The sequence below is a fragment of the Lissotriton helveticus genome, chromosome 1_1 (assembly GCF_964261635.1).
Source record: "Lissotriton helveticus chromosome 1_1, aLisHel1.1, whole genome shotgun sequence".
Taxonomy (NCBI): Eukaryota; Metazoa; Chordata; class Amphibia; order Caudata; family Salamandridae; genus Lissotriton; species Lissotriton helveticus.
Genome location: NC_136057.1, coordinates 1082899721 through 1082917089, shown reverse-complemented (window position 1 = coordinate 1082917089; position 17369 = coordinate 1082899721). Strand labels below are relative to the sequence as shown.

General features: G+C 45.9%; 1 protein-coding gene across 5 annotated transcripts in view; it reads left to right on the top strand.

The window, feature by feature from the left end:
* The window catches only part of CFAP54 (cilia and flagella associated protein 54), a 2603731-nt gene that overhangs the window by 250236 nt on the left and 2336126 nt on the right, over window positions 1-17369 (top strand). For all 5 annotated transcript variants that reach the window (XR_013608312.1, XR_013608313.1, XM_078677994.1 and 2 more), the window contains exon 8: window positions 13359-13460. Coding sequence is in view for 3 of the 5 variants with exons in the window: in XM_078677994.1 (XP_078534120.1) it covers window positions 13359-13460 (102 nt within the window). In the remaining 2 variants the exon portion in view is untranslated. The remainder of the gene's footprint in view (window positions 1-13358; window positions 13461-17369) is intronic.

The window sequence follows — 17369 nt, the reverse complement described above, 5'->3', positions numbered from 1 at the left end:
ACAGATGAAAATCTACGGTTTACGGCACACATCAATGAATCGAAAGTTGAGTTCCTAGACATAAATATTAAAAACAAAGAAGGTGCTCTCGAAGTAGACTTGTTCACTAAGCCTACCGCTCGAAACACCCTCTTGCACTTCAAGAGTTACCATCCACGATGCCAGAAGGACAGTATCCCCTTCTCTCAATTTTTGAGAGTAAGGCGGAACTGTACCAATATAAAGGACTTCGACACTCAAGCTGAAATTATGAAACGAAAGTTCCTTGAGAGAGGATACCCTCGTCGTTTAGTTAGAGGAGCATACAAGAGAGCGAGATTTTATGATCGTGACACTCTTTTGAACTCACAAAAACAGAAAGTAGATCCGAAATTAGTTTGCATTACTAAACATTCAACCATGAATTCCACAATTAGACAGATAATAAATTCAAACTGGCATCTTTTAAATGTTATAGACAACCAGAACAAACTACAAAAGCCCATGTTTGCCCATAAGCGAAACAAAAACCTAAAAGATCACGTGGTCCATTCCCGGCATAAAGGTAATACTATTAGTACTCCCTTTATTCAAAAATCAATTGATGGAGTAAATGCCATCAAGGGCACTTCACGTTGTGGTTCCTGCCAATCTTGTGAAACCATCATAATAGGTGAAACAATGGATTTCAATAAGATAAAGATTCAAGCAAGAGAGTTTTGGACATGCAACACAAAAAATGTTGTATATTTACTCATATGTCCGTGTAACCTTGGTTATGTGGGTGAGACGTCACGCATGATAAAGACTAGGCTAACCGAGCATAGGTCAGCTATTAAAACACAAAAGATCACAGCTCCGTTGGTAAACCATTTTATAGAATTCAAACATAAACCTGAAGAATTGAAATGGCGGATTTTAGAAAAAATCCACGTGCAGCAAAATCAAGGAGGAGATGATGTTCGTAGAAAAAGGGAAGTCTTTTGGATCTTCACCCTTGGGACTTTCGACCATGGATTAAACCAAGACTTGCCGTGGGAAAACGCGATAATATGATACCACTGAACCCTTTGTCATATTATTGCGATGAACATATGCAATGGAAAATATATTCTTTCCACTCTGACAATGCCCGCTCCTTTTCCTATAAAATGACAATGCCCGCCCCTTTTCCTATAAAATTTCAGTATGATGTTGTTTTAATTTAAATCCCGATTTTCTGATATAATATTTACTCAGTACCTAGTCAGTACTTATTTAAAGAAAGTGTCTCTTTAAATAAGGGCAGAGCCAACATAAGGGCGGAGCCCACTTGGGATATAAATAACAGTAGTAAAAGGACTACAGGTAATCATCCTTTTCTACACGAACTACTGAGGAAGGCAGAGACGCTTCGAACTTCGCGCTTTTTAGATCTGTAAATTTTCGCTATAGCTCCGTGGAATCCTCGCATTGTTAGCATGTATTTCCGTATTTGCCAAACGGAATTCTTTTTTAAGGTCGCAACCGTTAAATATCCATTGCTAGTTTAACCGAGTGGTTTGGCCTTCCCCCCCCCCTTTCTCTAAACAGCGGGTGTTTATAACGTTCAACAGGCATCTATCATGAACTGCAGCCTCCTTTGAACTACAGCCGCCCTTTGAAACGCAAGCGGAGCAGAGAGATACCACGGTTGCCGCCCCTTTTCTCGCGTTTCCCTGCGCTCTGTATGACAGGTAAACTTTAGTAAAAAGATGGCATTTTAGACCTTTCATGCAATTTCTAGCGCAGCTTTTTGACACGAAACTAAATTTTTGAAATACTAACGGAGAAAAATCATACCACGGTCTCCGCCCTTCCCAGTATTCCCCTGAACTTCGCATGAAAGGTAAACACTAGTAGAAAGGAGGTTCTGTTTAGACCTTTTAAATAATTCTTTGAGCAGCTAATGAGATAAAACAATATTTCCTTCTAGCTAAACTAATAACCGGCTTGTAATGAAAACAACGAGGAACGGTTTCCCTCGCTTTTAAAGACGTTGAAAAGTATTTGTAGGCAGTAGTAAGATGGAAGCAGTGATTATTGTTTAAACAGGTAAGAATATTACCTAATAAGAACGCCTTACTGAGACATGGAGAAAATTTGAGAACATTTAATAAATTGGTATAGGACCTTATACATCGTATTTTTCTTCTTAAACAGTTATCACATACCGTCTCCGGATATAAGAAGAGAGGCGCCTTACTCGCTTCATCTACCACGAACCTATTAGTTCATAACTTCTCTTTTTTTAGGTAAGGATATTTGGCAATTAAATGTAAATAAACCGACGTAGGCTCTTTTTTAAGTGTGTGAACTCATATAATATATCGATCATTTATTGATCTTGCAGCCTACCGCAATTGAAATTCTAGAAGGATCAGATTTTCTGTATCCACAGTGTTTAATTACCTTTGGTTTTCAAATTAGACATCATGCCATAATATTCCAGCATACGCACAACAATTATGTCTCCTTAATAAAATTGACTTTTTAGCCAAAATTCGCAGTTTTCTTATTCATTTGAGATAGGCTGTCTGCCTATATAAAATTACATATAGGTGAGATATATCCAGGTGAGATATATGGGAAATAGCCTTTTGTAATAGTTCACTGTACTAATCTAGAACTATAGGTATGTTTAGAGATACAGGTTTCCTAAAATGTTACGCCATCTTCTGTCGAACGAATATTCTTGGGATTAATCCCGTTACTGATAATACTGTGATGTTTATGAAATATGTAAGTGTTTTCCAACTTTGTGTCCTTAAATTAATGTTATACTACGATATAAGTCTGGCTATGTGAAGAAAAAGAAAAAAAGAAGGAAAAATTTCCTTTAAACTGAATCATGTTCTATCTATGTAAATACTAGTAATAGCAATGTACTGTGATTTATATGTGATTTTGTTTTATCTTATTTCATTTAGAAAAAGTGGCTGAATACCGATCTGTCCTGATGAAGACAAATGACTTTGTCGAAACGCGTTGACATACAGCCTTATATTTTTTATAAAAATTTGAGAAATTATTTTTAAGAAAAAGCCCCCTACCCCTTATTTTATGTATATCGATATGTTTGTTCTATATCCATTCAATGAAAATTCCAATGAAGTAATGTTTACTCATATCATGTAACCATTTTTTATTGAATCATATGTATCCATACATCTTTTATAATTATATTAAAAATCAACCTTTTGATACCATTCCAGTCCATTGCTTTAATTTTATCAATTTGATGTTTATGATTATGTGTTTTTCACAATAGCCAGCTTTTTGTCTTAATTGTCTGCCTGGGTAGTTCCTCAAGCCACTGCCACGCATCCTCTGGGTGGGTGAAAAAGTGCGTCTTCTCCTGGAATACAACGTTCAATTTTGCCGGGAAGAGCAACATGTACTAAATAAGTAAGTCTCTCAATTTCGCTTTCACCAGGTCGAAGGAGCGCCTCTGCTTCTGCACCTCTTGGCAGTAGTCCGGGAAGATCATGATTTGTGTATTCTCCAGCTGGATCTCCCCAAGTTTTCGGGCCTCTCTCAATATGGTGTCGCGGTCCGCAAAGTTCAAGAAGCGGGCACTGACCGGTCACGGTCTCGCCCCCACCGGCGGCTTCGCCAGCAGTGCCTGGTGCGCTCTTTCTATTATAAAGCAATTGGAGAAGCTCGCTGTCGGGAAGGTCTTCTGAAGCCAGGCATGCAGGAACGCCGCCATGTTATTCCCCTCAATTCCTTCACGAAAACCCACAAAGCGGAGGTTATTGCGGCGGGCCCTATTTTCTGCATCATCCACCTTCCATTGGAGGTGCTTATGGGAGGCCTGGAGCTCCGCCACGTCTTTCTTCAGCGTGTGGATGATATCTTCCGCGTCGCCCAGTCTGGTCTTCGCAGTGGTCACCCTCTCCGTCAAATTACGGAAGTCCTGCCGTAACAGAGTTACCTCCGAGCCCACCTCTCCAATTTTGACTTCTAGCGCCGCTCGCGATGCCTGGATATCCTCTCGCGATGCCTGGATGGCCCCCATCAGTAGCGCCGTATCCGAGCGGGACCCCTGGGGCTCAGTCTCTGTGACGGGTGTGGCCATGTCATATCGGTCCAGGGTTCCCTGTCGTGGAGCCCTGGCGGCCGCCTCCTTTTTCCCCATATCGTACTCCTTGGCCGGTCGTTCCGTGTTGATGGATCCCTGTCTGGTTCGTTCCCCAGCTCTGTCAAGCACCAGCCTCCCTCGGACCGTGCAGTCGCCGAAGTCCGAGGCTCAGAGGATCTATTGGACTCCAGTTACACTCTCGCCTACCACCGGGTGGGAACCCCTGCTCAGCGTCACCGGGGGTGCAGCAACGCTCCTGGTTCCGTCCGACCCAGTCCTCCACGGTGCCTACAGGCCCCCCGTAGTTCCAGAATGCGGGGGCGAAGGTCAGAGGCCAGCATTGTCCCCGGGTGGAGGGGGGGTCGAAGTGGTGCGGCCTCCATGTCGTGCCTCCAAATCTGCTCTGCCAGTCGCCTTCCACTCACGCTGTGTTCCCAAGGCTCGGCCTCCTTCCAGTCGCGTCCTTTCCCCACCGCCACTCCGACCAGTCTGGGGCACTCCACGGCCGCCGTCCAGCTACTCAGGGAAGGTGCAGGATTCTCCCCCTGTGGATATTCGGGGGGTCGCAGCACGCCAGGCCTCCCCCCGCAGTCTACTCACCTGCTCTAGTGTGGTTCCAGTCGCCCAGACCGCCAGTGTGGCCCTTGTCCCGGAGTGCTTTTCTGCCCGATCAAGGGTTCCCAGTGTCCGCCGCCCCAGGCACACTCTTGCGGGCCGGGTGAGTCGGTCGGGCAGGGGGGCCTCTCGGCACCACCTCCCGTGTCTCCCTCGGCGGACCTCTGTCCCCGGGTCCCACCTCCTCCAGCTTCAGTAGGCTCCTGGCGCGCTACGAGACCCCGGGCGCCGCCGCTCTCACTTTCTCGGGGCAGCCTCCGTGCCCGGGTCCACTGCTCAGAGCGACGCCTCCTCCTCAGCAGTTCGCCGCCATCTTTGATCCTGCAGTGCTCTTCTCCGGGGACTTCTCGGCGGTTCTCCCCGTTACCGTCTGCCACACGCCCCAATTCGTCTCTCCAGGTTGTCACGGGATCTTTAGCCGTCCCTCAATGTCGATTACGGGACTATCGGATGCCGTAGATATGCCGGATCAAGATCAGCTCGCCGGAGCTGCCGGGAGACTCGACTTAGTCGGCCATGCTGTTGGCCACGCCCCACTTTGAGTGTATTTTTAATCCAGATGATGAGATCTCTACGAGAGATGGTAATAGTCATTTTATTTTAGTGGACACTGTTAAGATAGCATCTATTACCATGGATGAAATTAAACATGCGTTAAACAAAAGTGCAAATGGCAAAGCAGCAAGACCAGATGGGGTACCTATTGACGTTTTTAAATCTAATATACACTTTTGGTCACCGATTTTACTAAGCGTTTTTAATGCTACTATAGGTGGAGTGTTACCTGCAACGTGGGTAGAAAGCATAATAGTACCTATCTTTAAAAAGACAGAGGGAACGCAAAGAGATACCGCCCCTATCCCTCCTCGATTCCACATCTGAACTGATGGGCAGAATTATGCTAGGAAGACTGGAAAGTTGGGTAAACGAGAATAATATCCTAACTGAGGCCCAATATGGCTTTGGAAGGGGAATTGAGATGGTGGAACAATGCGTAACGTTCGAGCTGCTATTATGGAACTATACCCAAGCTAAGGAAGGTCAGTCACTCCTTTGTCACACCTTTGTTTTGTCGATCTTACCAGTGCTTTCGACCTGGTCAACCATGCTAAATTATGGCAAACATCAAAAGGGCTGGGCGCTCCAAATGACCTTATTTTGTATGTATTGCAAATATATATTTTTTTAACTTCAAGAGTGCGGTTTGGCACAAAATGTAAATGTACGCCCAATTTTAGAGTCACCCGGGGGATATGACAAGGATGTGTTTTAGCGCCCCTTTTATTCTCCCTATATATTAATAATTTTGACCTGTTCTTACAAAATTTTGACCTGTTCTTACAAAACCTAAGTGCTGATGCCACTAGAGTTGGTATACTCGTAACCCCAGTACTCCTATATGCAGATGACGGAGTCCTATTGTCATGGACTGTGAATGGCTCACAAGTCTTAATAGAAAGATACACGCAGTTCATGGCCGAAAAAGATTTACAGTTGAAGCTTAGTAAAACTTTTGTTTTTACTTGCGGGAAAAGTAGATTGAAGAACAGGCAACATCATGCGGGAGGTGTCCGAATTGAAAGAATATTATCTTTTACCTATCTGGGTATTCTTTTCAATAGGAAATGTACTTGGAGCGCACATATTAATCTATGCTAGCTGAAATTTCTTAAAAAATATGTAATAACCGGTACGGGAAATCCTTACACTGTATAGGAGTAAGTGTATTACAGGCTCATGCTATTGAGCAGCCGTATGGGGGAGTGCTAATACATCCCTTTTACAAATCCAGGAAAATAAATCTTTAAAAAGGGTCTTAGCCGTTCCAAATTCTACTGCGTCAAATATAGTTCACAGAGAGCTGTGCGTACCTTATATTAGCGATTTTATTAGCATGGCATCCCTTACTTTCTGGCATGGAATTTGGACTAAAGATGAGACCAAGTTGACTAAGGATATAACAAGGGATTGCCTTGCCCTCGACTATAGAAAAACAAGCATTTGCAATGCAATAGGTCTCGCATTTATGCGTGTTTGAGCAATTGGCATTGCAAATAACAATGCCTTTTATTTTTGTTTTTAAAACATAAATAAAAGCCATTGTCATTTACAATGCCAATAGCTTAAACTCGCATAAATGAGAGACCTATTGCACTGCAAATGCTTGATGCTTTGATGTCGTGTTTTACATAAGCGTTCCTAGGAGAGGGTAGCAGGTGGCTATTGAAAAGCCTGAGACTACAAACAAGTGTATCATTTTGTAGGTATTCACATAACTACCCAATGCGTTTCCGCTCCACATACACAAAGTAGAACAGAGTCCAAATGCAAAAGGGGAGGGGCTGGTGGCTCCAATGCCAGTAGCTTAAACGTGCATAAATGCGAAACCTATTGCATTGCAAATGCTTGATGCTTTGATGTCATGTTTTACATAAGTGTTCCTAGAAGAGGGTAGCGGGTGGCTATTGAAAAGCCTGAGACTACAAACAAGTGTATCATTTTATAGGTATTCACATAACTACCCAATGCGTTTCCGCTCCACATACACAAAGTAGAACAGAGTCCAAATGCAAAAGGGGAGGGGCTGGTGGCTCCAATGCCAGTAGCTTAAACGTGCATAAATGCGAAACCTATTGCATTGCAAATGCTTGATGCTTTGATGTCATGTTTTACATAAGTGTTCCTAGAAGAGGGTAGCGGGTGGCTATTGAAAAGCCTGAGACTGCAAACAAGTGTATCATTTTATAGGTATTCACATAACTACCCGATGTGTTTCTGCTCCACATGCACAAATATTTACTTCCAAAGTAGAACAGAGTCCAAATGCAAAAGGGGAGGGGCTGGTGGCTCCAAAGAATGTCGTATTTTATTGGGGTTGAGGTTTTATCCTACTGAATATTTCTGTGCTGTGAGCAATCCGCAAGTAGTACGGAGGACTGCATACGGAAAAATATGATCGGCATAGATTAATAGGGACACAGGAGTCAAACCCTGATGGATATGGATGGGGGAAACATTCTCAGAGTTAGCAGCGTGATACACCAGAAATAAACAATGAAAAGGGGAAAACCCTCAATCGTAACACAGGGATAACATCGAGCTGCCATCTTTGAAAGTAGTATTTCTGTGGGATGAGGAATCGGGTCAGCTGTATGGGCGGGGGTTTTGAGCCTACTACCAACTCGTCAACCATGGATGGTGGTGAGGGAGGAGCCTAGCTCGCGGCCGTAATGGTCGCCCTTTAGCTCGGCTCCCGCAGCCCTCCGTCCTGATTGCCTATCCTGTCTTCTATCCTGTCCGGGGACGACACATTTTTGGGGCATTGGAAACATAACGGCTTGTTTGTACTTACCATCCGACCCCGGGGTCTCGGTGTGCAGTGGCTCCGGAGTTGTGGCCTCTGAGAGATCGGGGCCTCGGCGAGACTTGGACCGGGACCTGGCCGGTGGGATCCGACGGCTCTCGGCCCCGGCCGAGAGCGACAACCAGTGTTGGGAGCCGATGTGCGAAGATCCCGGCGATCCTGACCTGGGCCTGCCCTGGTGGCCGCTCGGCCGACACGGGTGAGAGGCCCGGGGACCTGAGTCTGTGAAGGGGTCTCTACCCGCCGCTGTTTGTCCGGCGGCCCTGGTCCTCGGGGCCCGGACTCCGCTTGATTGGGGCACCGGTGCTGGTGCTGGCGGAGACCCGTCTTGGGCGGACATCCTTTTGGCATCGAGGCCGCCCTTGCTGGGACCCCCGGAGCTTGTAAAGTCCTACATTTGAGAACTGTTCTTTCCGGGGGTCTTGGTGAGCGGCGATTGGGCTGATTCACGAAATGGCGGCCGACCCTCTGAAACGAGAATCATCCTGTGGCGGCGGGCCCGTGTTGCCTATTGGTGTGGGGAGCGGATCTGGTGGACGTGAGCCGACGGTCAGAGATATCCTGGAAGCCCTGAGATCCCTACACGCTTCCCTGGCCCTGGGCGTCTCGGTGGGTACGCCACGATCTGCCGCCATTTTGGGTGGCCATTTCTTCTTGTCGCCCTCTTGTTTCGAAGACTTCATTGCCTCGCCCCCCTCGATTGACTTGAGTGTCTCCGCCACTGATCGAAGATAGTGTAGTGTGTCGGTGACTTTGGGGCGCCCTGCTTTTCAAGGTTCGGACCCCGGGGACTTGGATGCTGTACTGCGACCCTGTTCGACATTGTTGCCTGAAACTATTGGTGGACTGCCTCCTGTGCCTGCTTCGATGACTTTGCCTGTGTCTATAATTGGGGCCACCTCGCCCGCTCCAGTGGCGCAACCGAACTCCTGTTTTTCATTGCTCGTGCTGCGATATCTGATGCATCGATACTTTCTGTTTGGACTATTGCTCCCTTGTGGATCTATCTACCCCCCACGTAACTATGCTAGTCACCATTCCACTCGATTATATGCTGATTTAGTATTTAGTATGTGGTTTTACATTGTCATGTGGTGGGTGGGGTTTGTCGCTCGAAAGGGTTGGGGGTGAAATGTACGACTTCCGTTTGATTCCCGGTATACGATTTAGTAGCATAATTGTTTTTAATCGCAGAAAGGTGGGAGGTCCCCTTCTCCTAATGTTTTGTGGCGCGTGATGGGGTGTCGTCCTGGTCTGTTTTTGACTGTGCTTGTCTGGTTGGGCGGAGGGCTGCGGCCGCCCGTTCGGATTATGTTTATTCTGCTCCTCCCTCCTGTCTTCTTTTCTCCGCTTTTGTTGCCTTTTTGTCTCTTTCTTCTTTCTTACTTCTCGCTATATTTCGGGTTCTGGTTTAGGGCGACAGGCACGCTGTTTGAAGGGTGGGCCATAGCCTTCTACAGGGGTGCAGGGTGGGACGGGTGGGTTGGGCTCTATTTTTTGTTTGTCTTCTGGTTCTATGGCCCTTTTGTATCTCTTTTTCGTGAGGCCGCGTCTGTCCCGACCTCCTATGGTGTGTTTCGGGTGGGGGGTGTGGCGTCGTTAATCCTCCTGCTATGTTTCGGCTGTCTTTCTCCCCGATCGCCATACCCCCACTTGGGCCGCTACTCCTTTTGTCTCCTGTCTTCCCGCCACGGGGGGCCTGTGTCGGCGTGTCTTCTTCCTTTCGTTCTTCATATTTTCTTATTTTCTTTTTATTGTTTTATTTTGTCTTCCCTCCATTTTCCTTTCCCTTCCTCTTCCCCTTCCCCACTTCGTCCCCCCCCCTTTTTTTCCTTCCTGTGTCCCAGAGGTTACTATGACGGGCTGGTTTTGATGCATTGTTTTTCCGATCCCTCTGTTCTGGCTTGGTAGTGTCTTGGGTGGCGGGCATGTTACGAGGATAATGCTCAGGGGCTGATTGTGTCTCACGTATCCTGATTTTCTTGAATGCATTGTATTGTCCCCCCGATATTTTGCCCCCATGCCCCCTTATTAATGTTGAGGTTGGTTTGGGATATCGGATGCCTCCGTATTGAAAGTGAGCCTGTCATATGTCTTCTCCCCATATTATAAAATTAAGCCTTATTTATTCCTGTGTTTTAGCCCTTTGGTTTCTGTATTTCTTCTCCCCTTCTGCGATTGTACGGCCTCTGCTTTGTATTGATTGATTATGTAATATTTGCCTGGTGACTCCTGATTATCTTGCACATTGCGGCCGGCCGGCTTGGCTGTAGGCCTCGACTTGTCTTTCCTTTTGATGTCAATAAAGGTTTAAAAAAAAGTTTAAAAAAAACCACAAAAAAAACATGGATGGTGGTGAAGGGGAGGGCGAGAGGGAGAGGTAGAAGGGAAACAAAGGTATGTGGTAGGTTTAAGATCCCAGCGTTGCTTGCGCAGACACGCCCACTGTCAACCAAAACAAAACGCAGTGGATTGTGAGACTTCCACTGACGTCCTGGGGAGGTTCTAAAGCCCTGATGGACGTTGACTCACCAGTCGCCACAGCTGCCATGTAATGAGATGGAAACCTGCTCACCGCAGGGGGTTCTAGCTCACTGTGATATTGCTTCTTCACAACTGAACAGTGTCAAGTGTCGATATTGTGAGACACACTGTGGTGCCATCTTGGGTAGCAGGCCTGAAAAAAGCATTTTCATGAGAAGCACAGATAAAATAAACAATCACAGTGAGAGCCTAGGGTGGCGCTATGTGAGGCTGCAACACGCAGAACCGACATCCTACATAGTTTAGCCAAGACACAGAAACAGACTTCAAAGAGGAAGGCAAAAAAGAATGTGTCCTTATGTAGCGCAACTGGTGCTCATGTAAAGGGCTCTCATACCCTATACCTTCGGGTGAAGGTCGCGCTCTTAAAAATTTCTTTTTTTAAATACTGGAACCAGCCCATTGTTCCTCTAGGAATGAAATTTTGCGTGTTTGCAGACCGAATTTAGTCACAATAACTTTTAACAGGGCTGGGGGTAGCTGAGCTGAAGTTCGGGCCAAAGCGCTGGTTAGAGGAGCTAGTCCCGCCACTGCGCACAGGAGGCCGAGGCATGAAAGGAGAAGATGTGCACAATGAGCTTCCTGAGCAGCGACGCAGCGCCCACCTTCCCTCGCTGCGAGGCTAAGGTCCCTGTGGCTGCCACACACCAATAGCCCTGCTAAAAAGCAAACAAATCCCCCCCGGCCCTCACTTACCTAACGCTGGAACACGCACCACCACCAGTCGGCCTGGAGCGCGCCTCGGAAGAGACGCGGGAGGACAGGAGCGTGATGCGCGTGAACGTGCACGTTGACGTTCCCGCGCGTTCACGGACCTGAGTCGGCTCGTGCACAGGTCTGGAGCTGCTCGCTCACTGCTCTGACTTCCTTGGCAGGGAGTAAGGCGGCTATAAGTCTCGTTGGCGGCAGGGCTTCGCCCTGCAACGCCAGCGAGACCTAAAAATCCCCAGTTTAGAGTATATTTTTAACCTCCTAAAAGAATGTAAGGTGGTGATGATCCAATGTCCATCCAGGATTCTAGCAAAAAGGATTTAAAGATAAGGCTAGCAACTTCTAGGGAATCTGCAAGAGATGCGGAAGCAGGTTTAATGCAGTGTTAAATCGTACTGTGAAGGCCCACTTTTGATGGGCATCCAATAGTACCTGATCTCGGTAAGAAATATCCATCATAGATTCTATTTGACAAGGTTAAGGATGGTCTCCTTACACTACCAAATAGCCTTCCCCAGAATGGGAAAGTGGAGTCATACCCTCCCAAACTGCCCCGGTGACTGAAAGACCCCACAGACTACGCTGAACTTGATCCATTTTTGCAGTTTTTATCGGGACATTAGGAAATCTGTTTTAAAACCTTTATTTTTAGCCAATAAACTGTATTCTTACAAATAGGCTTTTAACTATATTTGTAGTTTAGGAAATTATAAAATTTGCAATACAGTCATTGTTTTTATACAAATGGCAATCAGGAGAAGAAAGTATAACTCATATTTGGAAGCCTTAACATTGGAAAAACTAGTAGACCTCTGAAATACCTTGAGGCTTTATAAATTTCAGACTGAAATTAGCCATAGTCCCACACATGTGCACTTTATCACTTTAGCACTTTTGTTTACCTAAGCCTCATGAACATGAATCTAGATAAATGAATTATTATACACTGTTCCCTGATAACATTGTGAGTCAAAGTTTTTATAAATGCTGCTTTTTAGTGTAATGATGTGCTCATACCGGGTATTAGTATACTAATGTCTATATATTAATTGTGATTAACATTGGAGTAGCAATATGTTTTGTTTTTTAATAAGTGCACTTTATTATTACCTATTAACTGTGATTGATATTGGAGTAGTAATCTGTATAGAAAATTAAAAATTGAGTGACAATATGTACTGAACAGTTTTAGAACAATTTTAGTGACTAATTGCGATGTTATTTTTTAGAATGCTTTTATGGTTGTACATTATCTACCGAATGAGGCTTAATTGAATTGAATTGAATTTACTCTGGTCAACAATCAATCAACTCTATTTGTGTATCACCAAAACCACTTGGGAGTCACCCAGAGCTGTAAAGGATGCCCTGAGTTTCTGAAAGCTCTTTTGGACCTTAGACATAATGGAAAATCACCATACAAATCCTCTTAACATAATATATTCACTATGGACCCCACCTTCACTTAGCAATAAGATTAAAAACTATTTAACTGTGTACACCCATGAGCTCAAAGAGCCACCTCATTCCCAGTGAAAAGGCATTGAGATATGACAGTATAAACTCTTATATATGAATTTATTTATACTTTCATAGTTTAAATTGCGTGAACTAGACACAAAAACGTTAAGTGGCTTTACACAGGTTGACATTCAGATGATACAAAGCAAAAGAATATTGTTTGGTAATTATCATAAAAGAACCGAATAAAAACAGTGCCAATCTTATATATGGTTATGAGGAAAATAGAAAAAAAGAGTCACGGAGATATCAGCAGAAATGCACATACTTGCAGTAAAACAGTAGCTCTGAACCATTGTGATACACGAGATCTCCATTGAAGGTTGTCCAACATTGGAGTAAATGAAGTTGATTAATAGCTTGTTTAGCTGTTTCTAAAAGTTCTTGTTGGCATGTCCTTATTGTGGGATGGAGTTCCAGACATTAGGCACACTTACAGAGATTGCCAGAATTTTAAAGGCGCTTCTAAAAATGTATTTTCAGACAATTCATTTTTTACCTATGATATCCTTTATACTTCAGGTGGCCCTCATGATCTTCAAGAGAGCAGTGTTTGAATCCAGAAGAAAGCCAAAAGGAGTTTTGAGGCCCAAACTAAAAGCCAATCTGAAAGATACAGAAAAGGTACATTTTAAAGTTTTTTATTTATTGTTAAAGTATGCTTAGACTATGTTATATGGTAGAAATGAGTCTCTCTAATTGGCAGAGGTAGGTACCTTGGTCCAAATAGGGACCCTTGCTTCTAGTCAGGGTAATGGGGATACTCACTTTAGATAAGCGCTGCTCACCCCCTGGGTAGCTTGGCACAAGCAGACAGACTTATCCCAAATGCAATGTGTAAAGTCTTTTTACTCAAAACATACAGTAATACAGTGATACAGTGATAACACCACAAATGGACACCACACCAGTTTAGAACAATAAAGCATCTTTATCTAAACTCAACAAGATTAAAATAAGAAAAATCCATTATACAGGTAATAAGATATGACTTTAGAACAGCTATTGCAAAAAATAAAGGTTGTAGAAAATAAATAGCTCCACCTGGGGCTATTGCGACGTTGTGACAGCAATACATTCAAAGTATGGTGCTGACCGCGAACAAACAGTACCTTGGAAACGAAGTCCGTGACAATGCAGGCATCGTGGAAGTGAGGCGTCGGTGGGGAGGTCGAGGCCGGCTCCCTGGCTGCCACATGGGAGGCGAGATGTCGTGTCCACGAGGAGGCGAGGTGTCGTGCCCAGGACAGGGTAAGACGATTACGTTGACGGTGAGGCTCCGGCCTCGGGCACTGCCAATAACTGCAAGCAACCTCGGGTGTCGAAGGGCATCGGAGCTGCGGTGCATCCTTCACTTCACGAGCGGAGCCCCAGGCCTCGGTGCAGGATCTCGGCATCAGAGCGGCGTCGCTGACAGGTTTTCTTAATTCTTTCAAGTTGCTTCCAGCTCCCAACAGCAGGAAGAACCTCCAGATGCCCAAAACTGGAGTAAGCACCTCCTGGCAGGTCAGACCTCTCAGCTATAGAGTTCAGGGGAGTTGGGGTGAAGTCTTTGTGGCCCTGAGACTTCAGAACAGAAGGCCAGCACACACCGGCACTTGGAGATCCTCTTCAAGCAGGTTCAAAGCAAAGTTCCTGTCTTTGTCCTATCCTTGGCAGAAACAGCAACTGTCGGCCAACTCCACACAGCAAAGAGGCAGTGCTCCTGCTCACAGCTCTTCAGCTTTACTCCTTGGCGGAGGTTCCTCTTGAGTCCAGAAGTAATCTAAAGATCTGGGGTTTTAGGTCAAATATTTTAACCCCCAAATGTCTTTGTTCTCCTTGTGCAATGGTCTCCGAGCCCAGTCCTAACCATTTCTGTACTCACTGGTGCTGTATTACCACGGGGGGTGGAGATAGCATTGTGCAAGGGAGACAGGCCCTATTCAGGTACAAGCAAATCTCCTCCCACCACTCTAAATTCAGCCACGGTCTATTCAGCCCAGCTCTGAGTCATCTAGGAAGGGCCAGGCAAACCTCCACCCCCCAGTGGTTGTCTACAGTGAATGCACATCCCCACCCCTGTCACTCCAAAACCAGACAGACAATACACAAACAGGCAGAGGCACACAGGTTGGTTAGACATGAAACTGCCTACTTTCTAAAAGTAAAGAAACCCAAGGCACGTGAACTGACGAGCCGAACTCATGCACTGCGTAAGTGGGACCTTTTCCCATATTTGATACATCTTTTTATTCCATATTTCCTCAAGCTTGAACAATGTACTCACTGATTTAATCCATCTTTTTGATTAGATATCACAGAGACAAAGAAATACCTTGTAAAAGTTTATTTGACATTTTCAAATGCTGCTGCTTTCCGATCCAGGTTTTTAACAACAACACGTGCAATTAAATAAACTTCAACATCGACCCAGTTCATGTAACCCAATGCATTTCGTGCCAAAAAGGCACTTCGTCAGGGGTTTCTGTAAAATAAAACAGAGTCAACTATACCAATTGTTCAAAACAAAACAGAGAAAGCTATTAATAAACAAAGTATGCTCCACCATCTAATCCTCCCATTCCTTTATAACGTGCAAATTATTCACTCACAATCATCGTGATACCCCCGCTAAAAAACTACCATTGTAACCACCCACTGTTGTCCCAAACTACACCACAACCGAAGAAAAACTCACTAATGTGTACCTGTTGGTTTTCCTAAAGCCAAAATCAATGCTTGTGAAACGAACGATTTCCTCCTCTCTAACTCCCTCGCTTCAGAGGGGACGACTCGAAGGGTATCGCAGAGTTACGGTGGTGGGCGCCATACATCCGGACCTGTGGACAACAGGAGGAGCGCTAATCCCCATTCGAAATAACGCGGGGAAGGGAGTTTGTTGGCCCGCGTCACACCGGCAAACGGCAATGACCACTCAACGGTCCAAGAAGGTCGCATCAATTAAAGACTTGCTCCAGAAACCAAGTGTGAAGAAACCAGGGGGGCCCGGATCCGATCCACAGGGATTGCAGCCAAGTGTGAGAGAGATGGACCCCAGATACCGGGCGAGCAGAAGACGAGATCACAAAGGGGTTTCTGGAGAAGCTGTTCAGCTGGCTCCGGGGTGACTTTGCAGGACTGTGGCAAGTTATGGCCTCTGATATTAAACAGCTATGAATGGAACTCCAGGAGGTGGGAGACAGGGTGGAATCCCTGGAATGCAACGGGGATCGCAGAGTGGAAGAAATCACTGAACAAGCTCGGGAACTGGTCGATCTGCGTGAATGGAATGAGGAGCTTTATCTCAAGCTGGAAGATTTGGAGAACCGCTCAAGACGTTCCAATCTCCGACTCAAAGGCTTGCCACTTCAAGTGGACGGAGGCTAGCTTGAGAAGTGGGTACTTTGCTTCTTTAAGCAAGTAGCACCGGAGCTGAGGGACAAGGAAATCGCGTTGGAGTGCACTCACTGCATGACGGGGAAGTTTGAGGGGCTTCAGGTAGGGGTTTTCCAAGACCTCTCCCCCTCACCCGTCAGAGGCGTAAAGAGCTGCAACCTGTTACAGCCTTCCTTCGGGAGCAAGGAATTTGTAACAGGTGGGGCCATCCTTTTTGCTTGACCTTCGGCTGGAAGAAGGAGACACAAGGAGTGCGGAACCTATAGGAGGCGAAGGAAGCCCCTGGCAATGCCTTTGTCAGCGGCGGGCAACTCTGAGGCGCCAGAGGGATGCCCATCCTCTGGGAGGCCACCTAAATTGAACCAGAGAAGAGGCCATCATAGGAAGAAAGTCAGAAGGAAAGGGAAGCCCTTCTGCGTCAAATCCAAGACCGGGAGGTTACCAGCGACCAGGCCAATGACTGACCTTAACAGTTACCGTCAGTCTTGGTGGGGGGAATCCCACCTTTGGAGGGGTGATGACTGTTCATTAGATACATGGACCCTTGCACGAATGTGCGACTCATTGCTGTCGGAGGACGACTTGGAAAGTTTTTTTGTTCCTTCTCACTCTACTCTATTTCTTTCTTCCTCTTTCTTCTTCTTCCTACCCATACCAGATCTGAGGCCTTTTGCTACCATGACTCGGTAGTGGCAGACAGAGACTGGGGAGGCTGGGTGGCACTCATACAGGGGGCGGGAATACTGTGGACCTTAATACTGCACCGTCTGTAGTCTGTAGGCAGTAATCTCCCTGGAGGGGAGCACGGAGATTCCGCCTTTAGGCGGGAGTCGCAAGGTCCTTCGGGAGGGGGACCGAGAGATTGAGGGGCCTTCCAATGGACTAGTGTGGGCGGAGGGGAACAGGAGACCATGCACAGTTAGGATGGCGTGCCAATGCACAGCTGCTGCCCAGGCTTACACTCAATCCATACACCCATGATAGGCCTTAAAGTGGTTATTATGAACTTCAATGTTTGGGACTTTAACTCACTGGTTGAGAGACGAGCGCTTCTTGCCTTGTTGAGAGATACCAAATGTAATATCTGTCTCTTACAAGAGACCCATCTCCTGCGTGCCGACTGGCAGAGACTCCGGTCATAATGGTTTGACAGAC